We start from the raw sequence: 16,082 nt of genomic DNA, 5'->3' as shown, positions 1-16,082 counted from the left end.
ACTCCTTTGAGCGTACCACTAGTTGTGATCACAGCGGTTGTTTTCTGCCTCTGCTCTTTGGTTAGGCATACAAAGATACAAAAATGAGTTGTCCATCCCACTACTATCTAAACCACAAGGCTTAGTATCTGTAAGGTATCTGTTACAGCCTATTTCTTTCCCAAGCTTGAAGTCAAACTACTTCTTGAATGCTTCTCTGGGACAACACACTGCAAGAAACTACACAACAAACATCCCTTAAGGTGCATCAAGGAACGATTAACAGTCTGCCTACTCTTTAAGAGGAAGAACAAATTACTAAATATAACCCACTATGAATCCAGATTATCACTGTGGAAACAACCACAAAAAATATCACCGATGTCTGTGCAAATTGCATCAGCCACTCTGTCAAGTGTTCTACCAGGACATCAAATGGCAGTCATAACTTTTTTGTTTCATTTTTTTTGAAAGAGAGGAGCTTTATTTCTAGGTATACAGTTGTAGTACAAAGCAAGTTTAAAACTTCAGAGTGAGTCTGAAATGTTGGTGGTAGGGCTGGAATACTATTTACACAGGGCAGTAGTTTTTCCTCAGTAGGCAAATGAGGATGACACAAAGTGCATATATCATCAGAATACATCTGCCTAGGGTTATAAGAGTGGTGCAGCTAGGTCCTTGATAGTCTTACAGTTCAGTTGAGGGATTGTGCTGATCCTCAGGAGTTTGCTACTTGCATACTTGTTTCTTACAGCCTGCAGAGGAATAGTGTTACAGGAAGTTTACACACACGCACAGTACTTCAATCCAGACAGACAATTTTGAGTTAGTCTGACTGTTTTGAAAACAAACAAAAGTAAGGGTTAGAAGTGAACCAGCAGGCAGAGTACCAAGAGTAGTTTAGATAAAGAGTTTTGATGTTAGTACTGATGAACACCCTCTCAGAGGCTTGTCAAAATAGCGTATGCTCTGAGGTAACATACAAAATGTTCATCTGTGAAATCACAACGTGCAGCAAAGGTGGCTTTCTAAAGCATTAGAAGACTTACTTAAGTAGATATACTTACAGTATATTTTGTTAAGTTTTCATTTACTTTGACGACGTTCTTGGCCATATGCTTCATAGTCATTGCAAGGCTGTCTTCTGCATACCCAGTATAGTACTGCTGCTTTGTACCCTGCAGCACAACATTAAGAAATTTAGGATCTATAAAGGGGGGGAATTCTGCTCAAGACACAATCACTTCAGTTCACTAAAGTCCTAGGTATCAATTGCTAGCCTTGAGTGCTCGGAGTTGTAGGACTGTCAGTTAAAAAGGGAGATTCGCAATAATTTTAGTATGCAGTGGAAGACTAAACACATCAATGCTGAGTCACATTTCTGCACCATACAGAACAACAAAAACAAACCTTGCAAGAGTAACTAATAGTTGAATTACAATTTATATTCACACTCCATGATTTAATCTAGCTTACTTGCAAGCTACATAATCAAGATCTACTTTAAAAAAGAAAACAAACAAAAAACCCAAACCAACAAAATATACAATATGTTCTCCTATAACTCACTTTCATAATCAAATCATGGTACTCATATAGAAAAGAGTAAGTTGTATTTTCAGTGGTATAATCATTTTTCTATCAGCCTCTCCGTCATTTAATCTCCAGCATTACTTCTAAACACGAGTTCCAAAAGTACTTTTTTAGATGGTCCAATTGTATGGACCATGAACCCCCTTCATTTTGACTGCAACCCTTACCCACTTATCATGGCCCAGAACCTTCTGCGACAAGCACAGCGCAGCAGCCGCGATCTCTGAGGGGTGACAGTGCACCATGTCATAGTCTATCAGTGTCAGTTCCATGAGGTATTTTGCCAGCGTGTGTTGCTCAGCGTCCGCCTACCGGAGTGAGAGTTTATTAGTCCACATTATAATACCTTGTGCCTTACCTTATCATAATAGAATTAACAACCCTGAAGTATCAACTTAGAAATAACTCGGCAAAACAACAGTCAACAACATTAACGAGCAATTGCCTCTAAATTCTAAACTTGTTCCGTCTAGCAGCCTTTGCAATTCAGACACAGTCAGAGGAGCACTCCACAGAAGATGGCAGTACCGAGCACTGGGGTGCCCAACGAGGGCTGCAAGTGCTCCCTCCACAGCAGGCAAATCCAACCCACGGCCCAGCGCAGACAGCAGCGCAGCCATCCTCTGCCCCATGCTGTAAAGGCAGCAGCCCTTCACCACAGAGCTGCCCCATGCACACGCCCATTGCTCAGCAACAACCAAACCATCAGTGCTCTATTAATACTGTGACTGAAAGCAGGGCACAGGAAAGGCAGAGCAGTGCAGTGCTGATTCAAGTGATGGCAGAGAATCGTATGCGTTTTGACTGCTGTTTGGAGCAGTGTTTAGCCAAAGAATGCGCAGCTGTGCTTTCTGTTTTGATAAAGGTGTTTGAGAATAGGTTTCAAGAGTGCCAAAAACTCACTCATTTGTTCTCATGACACCATTTTCAGTTGATATAAATAAACCGTGTTCACATTTTCAAATGGAATGTGTGGAGTTACAGATTTCAACTCAAGGAATCTGATCCTGCCTCTTTACCAGACTTGTGTAAGACTTCTTATGAGAGAAAAATAATCCTTCACTTCACAACCACACCTTAATCATGTCATTGCTTTTTGGCAGTACACACATTTGTGAACAATTATCAAAGTATGACGTACAGTAAGATTTCAATCTGATCAACACCTTGAGAACTCTCTGAGAATTACAGCCATATCCACTGAACAAGACTGATGCATTTGTTTCACAAAAACACAGTCAAATATCGCCCTAATTTTGTGTTTTTAAACATTTTAATATTAAAAACTACAATGCCTTATTACTTATATATTGATGATACTGAATATGTTATGAGGACTACTCCAAAAGTAACGCCTCCTATTTTATTATGTTGGCCCGTGATATCAAAGTTGGATGTTGGTGGCATGGCAATGAAGGTTGAACCTTCCCACCAACTTCCCATTATATTTTGTTGCTGTCTGACAGAATGGCTGATTTTTATGAGTGTGGCATGCAGGCTCTAGTTCACCACTGGTGCAAATGCATAGCTAATGGCGATGACTAGAGTGAAGACTGTTTTCTAGCTGAGAATCCGCCCTACCAAATAGTGTCATTGTGCTCTTTGTACCTGCTGTAGTTTCCACGGAAATAAATAGGAGGCATTATTTTTGGAGCAACTTATGTTTATGCAGCCCAAGACAATACCCCTTTACTCAACACAGACCAGGCAAGCCAAAAGGTTGGACACCCATGCTCTAGGGGGTGGGGGAAGAGTATAAAATGTGTTAAATAGATTTGCATTAGCAATTCAGCTAGCTTCAGGAGTTACGCAGTGATCTACTAAATAAACATACGAGCCCAACTTAAGTGCTCATACACCAACACATGCAGCACTGGGAACAAGCAGGAGGAACAGCAGGGCTGTGATGTCAATGGCATCACTGAGATGTGGTGGGGTGCCTCTCACAACTGCTATGGAGGAATAGATGGGTAAACTCTTCAGGAAAGAGAGGCAGGGGAGAAAGGGGGGCTGCTGCCTTCTCATCAATGACCACCTGTTGTTCATGGAGCTCCACCTCCATGATAAACAAGGAGCTGACAGAGAGCTTATGGGTTTGGGTTAAAGGGAAGGAGCCATCATAGTGGGGGGTCTGCTACAGGCCAACTGATCAGGAAGACCTAGTGGATGAGGCCCTCTATAAACAGATAGGAGCAGCTTCACATTCACAACCTTCAACCACCTCGAAGGACACCACAACAGTGCACCATAAATCAAAGAGGTTCCTGAAATGTGTTGTGATAGCTTTCTCTCCCAGGTAGCACAGGAACTCACGAGAAAAGGTGCTACACCAGACCTTGTCCTCATCAATGAAGAAGGACTGGAGAGTAATGTAGAGCTCAGAGGCAGCCTTGGCTATAGTGACCGACCACAAAATGGTGTTCAAAATCTTCAGGGTATCAAAGAGGGTGTGCAGCAAGCTTGCTACTCTGGACTTTAGGAGAGCAGACTATGAACTGTAAATTCTGAAAGAACTGCTTAGCAGGGTGACATGGGAGAAAGGAATCCCTTGGAGGGAAGAGAGGATGTCAACAAAGCTGGTCAGTATTCAAGGACCATCTCTCCTCCAAGCCCTGAAACAGAGCATCCTGAAAAAAAGGAGACAGGAAAGAAGGCCAGGAGGCCTCCGTGGACCAAGAACGAGCTCCTGGACTTATGTAAGCTCAAAGAGAAAGTCTATAGGGAGTGGAAGCAGGAACAGGTCACCTGGGAGGACTACAAAGAGGTTGCCTGAGCAGCCAGACATTAGGTTAGGAAAGCTAAAACCCAGACAGAACTATACCCAGCCAGTGATATCAAGAGGAACGAGAAGAAATCCTATGTATATATATTCTATATACACACTTTTTTTTCCTTTTTTTTTTTTTTCTTTTTTTCCTTTTTTTTTTTTAAACCCAGAAAGCAATGGAGCACTGGAAGACATCATACAACTAAGTTGCAGAGTCACCCTTGTTAGGGATATTTAAAAGCCACCTGCACATGATACAGGCAAGCAGCTTCCAATGCCTTTAATTGAGCAAGTCAAGAATCCAGACCCCATGCTCCCATGGTCCCTTTCAACTTGAGCCATTCTGCAATTCTGTGACACATGAAGAGTCTAGATAGTGAGGACAAGTACCCACCTCCCCAGCTTTTGATGCTCTTCTTAAGAAGTGAAGTGGAAGAGGCCGTCCCAAATCAAAGTTCAATTCTTTCAGAATCGTGATCTCCATTTCTCTAACTTCAGCACTGTTGTAGGCATTGTCAGTAATGTAAACGAAGTCTGCTATATCAGGAGAGTACATCTCTTCGTATTTTGAGGCTAGAAGCAGTGCTGTTACACCCACCAACTGAAGCCTCTTACGAGGTACCGGATGGCTCTGCAACACAGGAATTGGAAAAGCACATAGATTACAGAATCACAGAATCACAGAATCACAGAATCACCCGGGTTGGAAGGGACCTCAAGGATCATGTAGTTCCAACCCCCCTGCCTAGCAGGGCCACCAAACGTACACATTCAGATCAGGTTGCCCAGGACCCCGTCCAACCTGGCCTTGAACACGTCCAAGGACGGGGCATCCACAACCTCCCTGGGCAGCCCGTTCCAGGGCCTAACCACTCTCCTTGTGAAGAACTTCCCCCTAACATCCAACCTCAATCTTCCCTCCTTCAACTTGGATCCATTTCCCCTAGTCCTGCTGTTGTCAGCCCTTCTGAAGAGTTTACTCCCCTCCCGGGTGTAGGTTCCCTTCAGGTATTGATAGGCTGCAATGAGGTCACCCCGCAGCCTTCTCTTCTCCAGGCTGAACAAGCCCAACTCCCTCAGCCTGTCCTCATAGGGGAGGTGCTCCAGCCCCCTGATCATCTTAGTCGCCCTCCTCTGGACCCTTTCCAAGATCTCTATGTCTTTCTTGTACTGAGGGCTCCACACCTGGACACAGTACTCCAGATGGGGCCTCACAAGAGCCGAGTAGAGAGGGACAATCCCCTCCCTGTCCCTGCTGACCACCCCTCTCCTGATGGAGCCCAGGATCCCATTTGCCTTTCGAGCTGCCAGAGCGCACTGCTGGCTCATGTTCAGTCTCTCATCCATCAGGACCCCAAGGTCCTTCTCTGCCAAGCTGCTCTCAAGGACCACTCCTCCCAGCCACATCTCAAAATTTAAGCTCTAGACAAACATTGTAATTCATCAGCTTAAAATTCTATTTTTTTCTGTGATTATTAAAAACATAATTGAGATTTTCTGAGTCAAAAGCATTCCCATAATAAGTTCAAAGAATCACTGCTTTAGACTTAAGATGCTATGTTACAGAACTCTCAGACAAACTGTAGAGTTCCTGGGAGAAATCCTAAACCACAGTTATGGACCAAATCTCCCAGTCTAAACACACGTTGACAAACACCTTTGTGACTCACTTGTAAGAAGCGGTCCATAACTGCAACACACATATACAGCGTTTCCTGAAGAAGCTGGAATCTTGAGTGGACCTGAACAAGCCAGTCAACTAAAATTGCACGCATACGTCCATTGATCGTCTTCCCATCGAGGTAATGTGGGCGCACAGATTGCTGCACCTGTTAAGAGAAAGAGCTGCGTGAGCAACAAAATTAACACTCCACTGCAGCAGCAGACTCAGTATGTCATACCTCAAGCTGTCTCAGATACAGGTAGATATCTTTTACATAGTCACTACATAGCTGGGGGTTCCCCGAGTCATCCGCATCGATGTCTTCTACGTTGTGGAGCAACACATCAGAGAAGGCTTGACACAAATCCTCCTCTTGCATAGATACATCCATAGGGACAGGGGACAGAACCTAAGAAGCAGATCACAGTGCTTTCATGTCTACTGACAAAGCATCATTGTTTCTTTATTCCCACATTTTTGTAGTGTAACAACTTATCAAGATTAGAAGCTGAAAGAGTTTGCAACCCAGCATAGCAAGCTTTCACCAAGATGCCACGCATTAAACCAAACCTTCAAGACAAAAGCTCTGCTTCTCCAACATGGAAACAAAATACACCTACAAATAAAATTTGATGTTAGGGCTCTGGCTAAGCCCTAAGAAGCAGATTAGTATTGTTACTGCCTACCTTTGATGCAGTAGTAGTGTCTTTGACTGCTTGATTCACAGCAGCTGGAGGTTTAGGTGGTACAGCTGTATTTGTCATCTTGCCAGGTCCCTTTGTAGCCCTTACTGATGGTTTGATGCAGTCCGTTTTCTGCAGTGAAAACAACAGCTATTAGTACAGAGCTAGTTAAGCTCCCTTTCCCTACTGATAGATTTCGAGCATACTTTACCTTAGGTACATTGGATCCTCTTGTAACTTTGTTACCTATTTCTTCCAAAACAGCCCTTTTGCCAGTCACCTGAGCTTTGGCTTTGCTGTTATGCCCCATCACAGCATTCTCCATCCCTCTCATGACCTAAAACAATAAAACCTCAGTGAGTGAAGTTTGTTCGATTTCTGATTTTTTTGATGTTTAACTACATTACAACACATATCACCCTACTGGCACACCTCTACACATACTGAGTACTGCTTAACCAGGCTTCATTTCCTAAACGTGCACACTGGTTCAAAAGAAGAAACCAAACGATTTACAGAGAGCACCATGGAATGGAGCTGAATGTTCCGAACAGCAAACAAATCCTAATTCCTCCTCAAATCCTTTAACTCCAAGTTAGGTAGCAAGCAAGCACCTGTTTATTGCATTTACCCACTTCAGGACTACAGCAAAAATTCCACTTGGTCGGGGAAAACGTTCTTTTTATTATAGATGAAGAAATTATCTTACGTGGACGTAAGCACACCCTGTTTTTCACTGCAAAGAATCACAGAACGGCTACGGTTGGAGGGGACCTTGAAGCTCTGACCCCCTGCCGTAGGCAAGGCTGCCAGCCAGGAGTTTCCAAATATGGAAAGCAGCCTTCAGTTTAAACCACCGTAAAGCTCACTTTAAAAGCGTTCTTTTTCCCCTCCTTCTCCCCCCACACGTGTCCCCTCCCCCACCCTCGTCCCTCGCTCGGCGGGGGAGCGGCCAAGGCCAGCTGCGGCCCGACGGCGGCACAGGTGTTCGTTCCACTTAGGGGCCCCGCCCCTTCGAGGGCCGCAGCACTCCCGGCGCAGCCCCGATCTCCTCGCACTCTCCGCCGCACCCCCGCCGCTCCGGCCGCTACCCGCGGCAGCGAACGTGCCGCAAGGCAGCATCCCACCGCCTTCTGACCGCCATCACTCCCGTCCCACAAGGGATCGAAGCCCTCCCGACGCTCTCAGCCGGCTGGGGACGCTCAGCTCAGCTCCTCGCTAATCGGGCCCGCCCGCTCCATCGGCTGCGGGGGACTCGCTCGCCTTCCCGCCCCCATCTCCTCAGCCGGGCCGGCCCCGGCAGCCTCCCACACGAGCAACACTCACGGCTGCGCGGCGCGTTAACGCCATCGGTCCGGAAAGCAGAGTAGGCCGCAGCCGCTCGCACCGCTCCACACAAACACGCTCCGGCCGCGAGAAAGACCACCAACTGCTGCCTCGCGCCGCGCGGTTCCTTTTAAACACTCTTCCGCGCTCCTATTGGGCAGCTTCGTACGATGCACGCACTCGATTGGCCCACGGCTTGAGGCCCCACCCAAAGAGGGAAACGATCCCATCATTTCCGCCGAGCCGGGGTGTGGGGGCGGGGCGGCGCATGCGCCGTAGGGACAGGCTCGCGCCGTGGGTTCCGCGCGGCTCTGCGGTCGCGCCCTTTCAGCCGCATGAGGGCGGCTCGCGGGAACCGGCCTCGCGCCGCCGAACAGCCGCGCAGGCTGTGTCCGGGGCCTGAGGCGTTCACCTGAGAAAAAGCAAAGCAAGGAAGAAAAGTCGATCGAACCCCCTTTCGTCCCCACCTTTCAGTGTTCATAACCTGTGCGAGAGGCATGAGGGAGCCCGTGCCACAGCGCATCACCGCTTCCCGGGGGAGCTGAGGAAGCAGTGCCCGGCTCTGCAGTAACGCACGGCGCTCCTCACTGCAGCCCCTCCTTCAGGGTGCACAGCTGCTGCCACCTCCCTGCCTTACCTTCTCCATTTCTAAGTCCTCGTGCTTTTAATCTTGTAATATCTGCATTCCCTGCTTACCAAGGATGGTCTCAAGTTCCAGTGGGCAGTGTTTGAACATAACCCACGAAAAGGCTGCCAGCTCCAAGCCTGGAGTTGGTACCTGGTAAAGGCTTCACCAGCACAATCCACCTCAAGTGCAAAGAGCAGAAATATTTCTTCGTGCATTCAAGTGTTCAGTTCTCAGAAATACATACTGCACCACGATTGCAAAATTCAGGAATCTGACAGAAGTGCCTAATGACAATTGCTTTGCAGCCTCCCAGAATTGGCTTTATATGTGTGCTCACATATGCACAAGTTATTTTGATAACCTTCAGGAGCTCAGTTTTCCTGAATTCCCAAGTTTGGATAAACAAGGCCCTGCTTATCAAACACATTTAACAGCAGCTGGTGTTGATCCCTCACTGTGAGAAATTTCCATTCGATGGTGCTCGTAAGATAGGATTGTACATAAAATTTTTGCAAACCAGTACTTACAAAGCAAAGTAAGGAAGGCAGAAGGAAACAGACCTTGAATGATACCGGTCTAACATTTTATTTATTGCATACAAAAGGATTTCTTTTGACAATGGAAATTTATATGAAAAGTAATCTGATGCATACTGGTGAGAATCATACCTTCAAAGATGCTGCAGAAAACTTAAGGCAATGCATCTAAGCATGTAAAGCACAGTAAGTGGTGGAAATTTTCCAAATCAAAAGCCTATTCATTTTCCTTCTTAAGTTATTGTCAAGTCACAACTTTTTGGAATAGAAATAGGCTGCAGCTTTATTAGCTCCTGCAATAGCATATAAGATCAGAACACTGTGATTCCTGCCAAATACCTAAGTGTTCAACATCACATTACAATGTTAGGCATACATTTAAAAGCAAGACAATATCAGTAGCAGTTATAAAACAAGTCAATGCACGGGCCACTAAAATACCTCCAGTACCAGGCACCCACATCAGGTGCGTAAAAGAATCCCAAAGAAAATCCTCAAACCTGTGCTTGTCTTTTAAGGAAGCCAAGAGATTCCATCGTATACCCAGGGTCTCAATTATTTCACAGGTCCTGTTTTTTTTTTGCCCCATGCCTCTCATGTACCTTCTTGGAAACTTCTTAAAAAGTTATTATTGTCAGACTTCAAGCATCAGTGTTCAAAAGTAACTTCACTCCTTTTCAATAGCCTGAAGAAAAGGAACCATCTTCTGCTCAGTCCTTCCAGTCAGTTTACTTAATTTTTTAATCAATGCAGCTTCAATTTCCAACAGCTTCCTACAGTCACAACGTTCAAGAAGTTTTAGCATAGAACCATGCCAGGTTTCGAAGCACTCAAATCATGTGTTGCCTCTCTCCCATATCCCCCATACACAAAGTGGTTTAAAGTTCAGTCTTAGCAATGCAGTTAAATTTGACAATGTCCATTTATCACCCATTCTGGAATAAAATTTCTTCCCACTTAATGCCTCAGTGCCAGAGGTGTTAATTTTGTTGCCAGCAATAAACACTGCACTGGGAAATGCTACTCCTAACAGATGAGAGTTAAAAAAAAAAAGGGGGGGGGGGGGGAACAGAGGGGAAGCAGCCTTAACCAGACAAAAAACAAGCATCAAATTAGATAAGGTAATATTTATAAATGGATCACTTTTTTAGTGTAAACATAACATTTTCCAGGTTACTGTAAACTGTATTACACTTAATCTGATTATGAAAGACAAAGACAAGAGAAACTGAAGGTATTTATTATTCAATCCACTTACAAAGCAGGTAGCTTAATGCAAGCTTATTGACATGTTCATCATATATGATCCCCTAGGAACATCCTCTCTAATGTGACAGCAATACTGTCTCAATGTTTTTGCAATTTTCAGCATCTGTTGAGCACATTTAAATAAACTATAATCTATTATACGTGTAAGAACGTTGATGACCAACTTGAGACCTGATGTGGATTAAAACCTCCTCCAAAGGCAAAATGTTAGTACATTATAACTTAATTCTATATACTATATTATGCAGCAAATCTTAACTATAGAAAATACTTTAATCAGTGATGGACTGTTGGTAATTTATAGAGGGAATCTATAATCAAGGTAAAACTAGGTAACCACGTAAGTTTTGTCTACAGAAATTTACAGGATTTCACTTTTCTAATGAAAAAAAGACCAAGAGTCAGCTGAATTTAGCTAATTTTATTAACCTTAAAACTAATAAAAATCCCAAGACAAGCCTGGAATCTTCAAAAGTTCTATCAATGCACATATATCTAACCCCCCCAAAATAAAACCAACCAAAAAAAAGAGAAACAAAAAAACCCTGCAGCTCTAAGTCCTGACTGGTTTTATATTTAAAACAAACAAAAAACCCTCAGTGTGTACAGACACCTCAACTTAAGTTAGCAGAAAGAGACCAAAGATTCTAAGCTTTTTCCATACCCCTAAGAATTTTTTTTTTTTTTTTTTTTTTTTTTTCAATCTGCAAGTATCTACAATCCAGCTAACTGAAATCAACATTTAGTGTTCACTAGAGCTGTTTCACAGCAGCAAATATTAAGTTAGGGACTCAAATTTGTAGACATAGGAAGAAAATGATAAATACAATCTGAACAGCAGTCTAAATGTTCAATATTGACATTCAAATATATCTGCATTGTGCTGAAATTTTAGAACAAATCTGATCAGACAACGACTCTGGCGATGAGTATGCATGTGTATCAAACTGAATATAGTTCATATTCTGTTCCCACTGTTACAGATGTTATTTGACTCAGAACTGATATTGTAAATATACAGCAGCCATTTTTTCCTAGTGAAGGAATGTCTCAATACATAATATTATCCTTTTCTAGATGATCTTTATACATTAAACTAAAATACGTGACTGATTAAATTAAGGAATCTGAGGTTAGTAATGAGTGAAATCAGACTTTCAAAGCTCGAAACTATGTAAAACAAACCAAAAAAGAGACCACACACTTCTACTTACTAAAGCAGCTATTCTTGCCTGCAAGTTTGGGGTCACAAAGCCCATAATATGTGCAAACAAATGCAATACAAGGAACCATGCAAAAATACAGTAACGAAAGAAAAAAAGTAAAACCTAAAAAAAAGTTTTATAAATACACTGAAACTCAACGGTCTTCTACATAAACTGTAGGTCTAGCATTAGTTGTACCATATAGCAGAGCCAGCACTCTTAGGTTCAATGCTTCCAAATCTGCGCAGGTAAGTCATGCCATCTTTGGTTGACTGCAGTACCAGGAAGGATGAGAGGGAGCAAGAAGGAGGACAAGAGTTCTGGAAAATGGTGTCAGCTTTCACTAGGCAGTTGGGCCTCAATGTCCACTCTGCAAATTGGGCACTTCTTATTAGTAATCAACCACTGATCTACACACACTTGGTGGAAAAGGTGCATACATGGAAGTCGCCTGTCAGAAAAACAGAAAAAACACAGTGTTAATAAAGACTTCCATATCAATATATCCACCAGTGTGGATTTTGCTACTGAAGCACCTTTTGTTTTTGTTTTTTTGTATGTCTGTGTTTTTCCCACAAGCTTCACTAGCTTTTCTATCTGACTTACGTTTCGTCTAGCTAAAAGAAGTAACAGACATAGGCAATGAAGCCAAGTATCAGGTAGCTTCTATTGAGTTACAGCAATTTAACGTTGCTATAGCTTAAAGAACATTATTAGTTCAGAAAAGTTAAACTTGACAATCTGGAATTAAACCAATTAATTTTCTGCCCAAGGTACAAAAGCTGACAGCACAGCATGATTTTAATTAAAAACACGAGTACTACCTTCCACACCGTAACATTTAAAAAAATGGTATCAGTTTGGGCTTGTGGTGAAAGACAGACAGTGAATTTATGGGAGACTGTAAGAGAGGCACTCACATTTTACGCAAAGACAATACAAACAGGGTAACCAGTGCTTCAAATTAAAACTTATATTCATTAGTTGCTAAGACAGACAGTGTTTAATTTTGACACAAATTAGGAAGTGTTGCAAGGAGTAGTGTGCCATATCCAAGTATGGTCTCAAAGCCAGAATTTTAACACTATATTATGATACTCAGAGATATTATTTACCTCACATCTTCACCTTCCTCCAATATAGACAAGCAGATGGTGCATTTTTCCTCTGTGTCTTCTTCTGTTCCTTCCTCCCCATCTTGTTTGCAGTGCAGTTTCCTCTGTGAGAACCAATCAGTTGTTACCTTATTAGTAGAGATGACATTATTGACAAACTGAGTAAAATCTGCTTTTAGTACATGTTCAAAATATGCTTATTTTTAAATATTTCAGAAATTATTTTACATTTTAGTTATCACTTCTTCAAATGCATATGAACCAAATTGAATCAGGAACTAGTGCTTGGAGCAAAATCACTGCATATTTCACTTTTAATTAATTCTTGTGACTGGACTGTTAATATATTTAGTATTGTTGCAATCAGTCCCTTTATTTGTTACTTATATCTTCATTTCATTCATGAGGAGGGAAAAAAATATCCTTTCAAACATAATATTTTAAAACCACTATATATCAAGTGTGAAAGAACACTGCATAAATGTGGATGGAATTCAGTATTACGGTGTAATAATCTCCAATTCAGAGACTGTAAGCTGCAAAAATTCTGTACCAGATTAAAAATTTGACAGTCTTTCTAATGTGATCACAGGGAAGGTTAAGATAACCAAGATGACAGATGCCATGCACAGTTTATTACAAGTCAACTTCAAATAAAGCCTTACTGTACTTAACAAGGTATCATTAAAGCCTGTTGACAATTAAGCTATAACCAGTAGTTATTTCATTGCTCACACGATTATTAACAACTACCAGACAAGTTATTAATTGCTGGGGGTGAAGATGGATCTGAATGCCACTACTATGATATGCAGGAAAAAGCAAAATTCAAATCCACTATTTCCTTTCTTACCCAAAAAGATGCTTTTAGGAGAGAATGCACATTTCTACTCTTAAATACTTATTCTGAATACTGAAGAAGCCATCCTGAAAGCTTCAGCTTTCATCCATCCTCATCTACATCCTTTCATCCATCCTCATCTACATTTAGCACTCCCACTTCCCTGTCCCCCCCCACTGCTTGAGGTATTCTACCAAATACAGTTTTCAACGTAAAATGCACAGTGTGAAAGCACAGAAAAGTTCTATCACCTGACAAGGGAAAGGAGTATTATACTGACAGGAGAAGTGCAGCTTACTCTGTACAGTAGGTTTAAGATGCTAATGAAAAACAATCGGAGCTTTCAAGGATCCCAAGCAAACTACTGGGTATGAATTTAGCTATCAATCTTGTGGAAGTTACACATTCAAACTTTTAGGCCCATTAAGCTTACAGAGCACAGCTTGTTTTCCATTTTCCCCTTTATCTCTCAAAGAAGAGATTTTCTCACTCCTAGCTTTCAGTTTCTGAAGAACACAATTACTCCCTGTTTTTTTCGACAGTTTCTCCACCCTCCTCCTCTACCTCTCCTTCCTCTTTCTTTGTTTCTTCTTTCCTCTAAGCAAGATGACCTTCACAGCCACTTTCTTCCTTCTACAGGGCAGCTGATGCAGGTTTTTATCTGATTGAGCCTACATTGCAGGTTTGGAGACACTCTCTTTCCCTTGAACAGTACTGAACAAGACTCAGCAGATGTAAGCCAGGCCCTAAATAATTTGTGCTTCCTTAGATCTGCTGGAGCTGCAATATTCCTCTCTTATATAACTGACTAAACTCTCAGAGTAAAGCAGGTGTTTGGGAGTGAAGCTCCATGACACCAGAGGTGCCTACCTCTCTAAGCTTTGTCCCAAATTCCTCCACACCCCCTCCCACTCAATATTATTCAATGCTCGCGCAGCTCCCTACATGATACTCATAATGAGAAGCACATTCAGGAAACATAACAATATGATTATGCCATTTTGAACATTGTAGAAGCATGCAAAAAATTTCAAGGGGAAAAAAAGGAAAATCTGGGAGGAGGAAAAATTGAAAACCTATTTAAACATCTCATCCTGTTAACAGATTCCCTGGGAAGGCAGTGTAGGAAGTCAAATCATAACATCCTCTAGAGTGTAATTTTTAATGCTTAAGTTATGCTACAATGTATACAAGCACCAGATGCATATCCCCATCAGTGAGCTTTAAGCATTATGGCCACGCAGATCTGTTATCTCAGTCACTGTCAGTGCCCCATGTTGGTGCCAATTTCTGTTGCAGGTTGACTTTTTTTTTTTCAGCACAGCAGGGCCTAGTGCCCACCCCCAGCCCTTTCCACATGAGAAGCCAGTGGAGAAGCGAGAAGGAAATTGAGAAACTACTGACGAGGAATGGTAAAAAGAACATGATTTAGTGAAATATAAAAGTAATTGAGAGTAATAAATCAAACTGATGGGAAAAGAAGCATCTCCTAACAATGCTGTGAGGTTTAGTGGCGCAGAGGAAAAAGGGATGCCTTTATATCACTCCGTCATCCTCCCAGAAACCACATGGGAAGGACTGAAACATTTTGGAAACTAGTTCTTCCATATCAGCTGTCCCAATTTCACTGCATGATGTCATGATACAGAATATCTATGGAAAACCATGACACTCCTCATCATTCTTATTTTAAGGTGAAATCTGCATGTACAAGCCCCAACTTGAAAACAAAACAAAACAAAACCCAACATGCTATGCTTTGACCTGTTTGTATTTTAGAAACATATTATTAATGCCAGTACATTATTTAACACATTACAGCAGATTTTCATTTGGAATCGCATATTTATTTCCTTGAAGGAAGTGGCATTGTACACTTTGCTTACAATCCCTGAAACTGCAAGATAAAGGAAACGTGTGCTCTTTGAAGTTGACATTCCTGCAGATCTAAGCTAAAAGTGTGTTAACTCCTTCCTGAGAAAATATCACAGCCCACAGTTTGAGAAATCCTCACCTTTTTGTATTTATGTGGATATGTGCATCTTTCTATAGTTCCCTGTGTTGCTCCACGATTCACATTGCCTAATCGTTCCTCCAGGTGAATCAGCTCCTAAAAAGTTAAAGGAATAAACAATGTAAGAACTGATATTTCTAATGTTTTGAATACATATTGATTTTATTCTAACTAATTTGCAGAACTGATAGACAACTCTCCATGTCCTAATTATTCAAATACAAGCCAAAAAAAGGGTATGTTGTAGTGGAAAAGTGATGGGTTTTCATAAAAAAAAACAACAACAAAACAACAAAAAATCCCACCTAATACTGCCTAGTATTTTAAGTCACAGGGAAACACTTTATAATAGTGAAAGGATCAAAAACTATTTGTCTGCTAGTAACATTTGCGTACGTTTACATGTACTTGTGTGTCAAGTGAGGAAAACACAAGCAAACCACACTAGTCTAAGTTTTCAAAG

General features: G+C 42.1%; 2 protein-coding genes across 4 annotated transcripts in view; both read right to left on the bottom strand.

Annotated features, from left to right (window-relative positions):
• Positions 1-469: 469 nt before the first annotated feature.
• On the bottom strand, positions 470-8,144 carry CCNB2 (cyclin B2). The gene is made up of 9 exons (XM_052671523.1): positions 8,012-8,144; positions 6,897-7,022; positions 6,689-6,817; positions 6,241-6,411; positions 6,010-6,168; positions 4,734-4,970; positions 1,740-1,880; positions 1,047-1,157; positions 470-734 (listed from the first exon to the last, which is right to left on the bottom strand). Exons 1-9 carry the CDS (start codon positions 8,033-8,035, stop codon positions 633-635), a joined length of 1,200 nt encoding a protein of 399 aa, XP_052527483.1. The 5' UTR covers positions 8,036-8,144; the 3' UTR covers positions 470-632.
• A 2,706-nt stretch (positions 8,145-10,850) lies between these two features.
• Positions 10,851-16,082, bottom strand: part of RNF111 (ring finger protein 111) — a 51,239-nt gene continuing 46,007 nt past the window's right edge. For all 3 annotated transcript variants that reach the window (XM_052672563.1, XM_052672561.1, XM_052672562.1), the window contains exons 12-14: positions 15,620-15,715; positions 12,765-12,892; positions 10,851-12,100 (exon numbers count right to left, since the gene is read on the bottom strand). In XM_052672563.1, coding sequence (XP_052528523.1) covers positions 11,983-12,100; positions 12,765-12,892; positions 15,620-15,715 — 342 coding nt within the window. In that variant the 3' untranslated portion in view covers positions 10,851-11,982. The remainder of the gene's footprint in view (positions 12,101-12,764; positions 12,893-15,619; positions 15,716-16,082) is intronic.

This window comes from Tympanuchus pallidicinctus, unplaced genomic scaffold, assembly GCF_026119805.1.
Source record: "Tympanuchus pallidicinctus isolate F22 unplaced genomic scaffold, pur_lepc_1.0 scaffold12, whole genome shotgun sequence".
NCBI classification, from domain to species: domain Eukaryota; kingdom Metazoa; phylum Chordata; class Aves; order Galliformes; family Phasianidae; genus Tympanuchus; species Tympanuchus pallidicinctus.
Note: the sequence above shows the minus strand (reverse complement) of the source record. Positions and strands in the feature narration are given on the sequence as shown.